General features: G+C 37.4%; 3 protein-coding genes across 8 annotated transcripts in view; 2 read left to right on the forward strand and 1 right to left on the reverse strand.

The window, feature by feature from the left end:
* LOC127751918 (uncharacterized) overlaps positions 1-1,397 on the reverse strand; it is a 6,672-nt gene extending 5,275 nt beyond the window's left edge. For 2 of the 6 annotated variants that reach the window (XM_052276209.1, XM_052276215.1), the window contains exons 1-3: positions 1,248-1,397; positions 487-543; positions 233-373 (exon numbers count right to left, since the gene is read on the reverse strand). The gene's annotated coding sequence lies outside the window, so the exon portion shown is untranslated. Of the gene's footprint in view, positions 1-217; positions 374-486; positions 544-971; positions 1,176-1,247 lie in introns of those variants that run through there. The other 4 variants (XM_052276210.1, XM_052276212.1, XM_052276211.1 and 1 more) reach the window with 4 other exon arrangements.
* LOC127751917 (uncharacterized) lies at positions 17-956 on the forward strand. Its single transcript, XM_052276208.1, has 3 exons — positions 17-101; positions 182-387; positions 459-956. Exons 1-3 carry the CDS (start codon positions 17-19, stop codon positions 843-845), a joined length of 678 nt encoding a protein of 225 aa, XP_052132168.1. The 3' UTR covers positions 846-956.
* LOC127751919 (uncharacterized) lies at positions 1,039-2,155 on the forward strand. Its single transcript, XM_052276216.1, has 4 exons — positions 1,039-1,183; positions 1,258-1,464; positions 1,642-1,987; positions 2,076-2,155. The coding sequence occupies exons 1-3, from the start codon at positions 1,130-1,132 to the stop codon at positions 1,975-1,977; spliced, it is 597 nt and encodes a 198-aa protein (XP_052132176.1). The 5' UTR covers positions 1,039-1,129; the 3' UTR covers positions 1,978-1,987; positions 2,076-2,155.
* The last annotated feature ends 1,563 nt before the right edge of the window (positions 2,156-3,718 follow it).

Genomic DNA, 3,718 nt, shown 5'->3' on the forward strand with positions numbered 1-3,718 from the left:
AGGCCTGCCCATCACAATGCCGGATTTCATGAAACCAGTTACACCAAGAACTAAAAAGCAGACAGAAGAAAGGCCACCCAAACAGCCTAAGATTCCTACAAGTTAGTGTAGTCTTTAAAGATATTTAAATATGACATAGGTATTGTATTAGGCACTAAACTTTTTCACATTTTGGAAGCAGGGATTTCAGAAAGAATATTGGAAAATAATATCACACCTGCTGAGGAAATACCTGATACTGATTTAGATGATTTAGATGTTTTTGATGATGAAGATGATGAAGATGATGAAGATGATGAAGATGGTGAAGGTGATGATGATGATGACTCCTGCCACCAAGATTTAGAAGATAGTGATAAAGAAAACAGGCCACCTAAGATACAAAAAGTACAAGAAAGCAGTTATTTCAAGTGCATACAACTAATATACTTTTTCACTCAATAACTATTTTTTCACAGGTTGACCCTGTTCTTGGACAATGCATACCATACCCAGCTCCTCTTCCTAGTTTTAGTGATGCAGCAATCCTCCAACTGAATAAACCTGCAACAGCCAAAAGGAAAATGCGCATTATCAATGAAGAGTGCAAGGTGTTTTTTTTAAAAATGTATGGTCACACACGTCCTTCTAAAGAAGGGTACAAAAACTTTTGCAGAACTCTGGTGGAAAAGTATCCGAACATGAAGGATCAGAATCCAGTATCAAATGAGTACTGGGTAAGTTTTTATCACACATGCAATGAGATGGTTGCAAACTCTGATCATTTACTATTTATTTGCAGCTTGTCTTCAAAATGTCTTTGCGATCCTCCTTTCGAGGGAAAAGAAGCTATGAAAAGAATGTAAAAGGAAAATCTATTCAGAAAAACAAACAACCCCCAAAAGAAAGTGATAATGGAGATAGGTAACGATTAGCCTAAACATTTAAAGTACTAGTCTGAAACTTTTAAGAACGAACTAAACCATATTTACCTTTTTATTGCAGAGATGAACACAATGCTAGTGAAGTTGATAAAGAACAAGAACTATTGGACCAAAAACTAAGAGAAATCGGAGAGGGGAACAACAGAAAAGAGATTCAGCGACTGTTACAGGCTACTATACAATTCAGAAAATTGATCAGACTTTCAATGACACCCCGAGATATACTTGACAAATATCCACATTTAAAAACACCAGAAATGGTAAATAGGCACTTTGGTACTGTATTGACTTTTGATTCTACTATTAACTATTAAAAATACAAACCATGTTCTAGATGATATGTGACTATCTGCTGCTTGAAGACTTGGAAATGGACATACTCATTTCAAATTTTAATGCAAGCTGCACACTTCTGAGCCGGCATTTTGAGTTGAGTGCAGAGGCAGAGCTTGCAAAAGCTGAAATATTAATGGGGCTCCATGACCATTTTCTGATCAAATCCTTGAAGAAAAAGATACAGCCAATGCTCATCTTAAAGGATGTATGTAACATGACATAATGACAGTTGCCTGTCAGTTATTACAACTTGCAGTGATCTATTGACATTAAAAAAAAAAAAACAAGAAACCAATTTAATATCAAAGATCAAAGACATGCTGGATAGAAATTTACCTTCATTGATGTCAAACCTAAATATTGCTTATGCTCTTCCATACAGGAAAGGGAAGCAGCACCACACCTTACATCTTCATCTATCCAAGCCCCATTCATAGTTATCTTGGTGAAGCAAGACTTCTGCACTGGGGTAAAGGATATCCGGAGTGCTTCATTGATGATGGAGGGTAGACTCGTCAATTCCCTCACGAACCCAAAAGCCGACCAGGTGGCAATTCTTCTATTAGCTGGGTACTATTCTTTAAATGTAGAATACCCCAAGGTTTACGCAGACTTCATGAAAAGTGTTGAGAGAATTGTAGTTAATCAATTAGATAGAGCGGCCAGTAGATGCAGGAAGGCTAGTTGGAACCAATTCCTGGCAATGCTCCAACCTTAACAAACCAAAGGTGAGTCTCTATACTTTCACCAGGATGAAAACAGAACAATAAACTTAAATTGTACTAAGTAATCTTGAGTGCTGTCTCTCCCAAACAGGAAAGTAAAGTTCGAACCCCTGTAAAAGAAGGATGTAAGTAGGTTTAAATTTAATTAATTTTAAATTAAAATGAAATCACTAAAATTGAAGAATCACTAAACTGATATAAATATAAAAATAAAATATGTTTTAATGACATTCACCTGGGTCTTTATTAGAAGCCTCTTGTAGAATAAGTCCTTAGATGATGAAAAATAACCTAATTTCGTTCACACAGCTTTGGAACAAAATTCTCTCTAACTTCGGGTGTAAAGGAAGTTCGACCATACGAGCCACACATTAACATGTATTTCTCAAATTTAAAGTGACATTTAAGTTGGGCACGGTTGTCAGTTAATATATTAGACTACTAAACGAAATTATAACCAAAACAAGCAGGGCGAAAACGTGAGAAGGCTGCTGTCTGCAACCACCACAAACAACAAAAACAACAACAACAAAGTCGGTTCGGGAAGGTTGTTGCGTTGGTCAATGTGAATTCAAATGTGGAATGTGAAAAGAGGATAGGAGTTATGGAAGGCGGTACTGTTTGTTTTAGTTCTTGATTCACAGTTAGTCATGGCCAGGCCAAAATGTGTGAAAGAGAATTTGAGACCTTAAATAACGAAAACATCATTATCACTAGATACTTCAAAGTACAAATATGGTCCACATATCTCACAAATTTTAGTGGAAGTCAGAAGCTGATGTCAGTCATGTGTGCTACTGGATTTTTAGCCTTTCTCATGCATAAAACAACCATGGTGTTTAACCTCTCAGAAACTTCCTTGTCAATGTTGATTGGATTGAAGCATGGTGTTTTGAAAGTAAAGTGGAAGTACAGCCCGGTGTAGTGATCAAATTGTGTTCTCTACTAGTGTCTAAATTAATGACATGAAATGTCATGCAATTTATTGTGTAGTTTTTACTTCAAACTGTTAATAAGTTCAAGACCTTCACCTTCAAGTGCACCATCAAATCAAAGGGATACAAATGGATTTTCATGAAACTACTTAAGTGAGTCATGAAACGTCATCTGCCAACTAGAAACAAGGGACGGAACCTTTATTACAGCTAGGACCGCTAAAGGTAAGAGTCTAAATGGGTATTAGATATGAAACAATGCAAAGGCGCTAAATCTGTATCGAGCTCAAATGAAGCTGGCCTGCCAAAGGCGCTAAGGTTTTACTACCTCCAAATTCAGCGCCTTTAGAGAGGCGCTAAACCTTAGTGCCTTTCCTAAGGCGTCAAACTTTGTTAGCGCCTTTTAAAGGTAGAAGTTAGCGCCTTTGTTTTACCAGTGAATATCTTATAAAGCAAAGATAAAAGTGTCCTTGTTTGCTTTTTTTAAATGTGTTTTCCTTGGTTTAAGGATATCATTTTCTGGGTGCATTTGAAGCAATGAGCCCAGACGCTTAAGTCAGTTCTTTTTGCCAAAATGCGGTTCATCACAATGAAATGGCAATGATCATTATTGCCATATGAAAAGTAGTAAAATATTGTTCGGGGCCTGGTTCTACTTTGGTCGCGGAATCGTTCGTTCGGATCCTGTTCGGATCCAGATAGGGCCTCCGAACACAACACACACACACACTCACACATCCCAGCCCAGCAGTAAACTTAGTATAGGCTCAGCTACCTCCCCCTTTATACCCCCCCCCCC

Source organism: Frankliniella occidentalis, unplaced genomic scaffold (assembly GCF_000697945.3).
Source record: "Frankliniella occidentalis isolate FOCC.00 unplaced genomic scaffold, Focc_3.1 Scaffold2119, whole genome shotgun sequence".
Classification (NCBI taxonomy): Eukaryota; Metazoa; Arthropoda; class Insecta; order Thysanoptera; family Thripidae; genus Frankliniella; species Frankliniella occidentalis.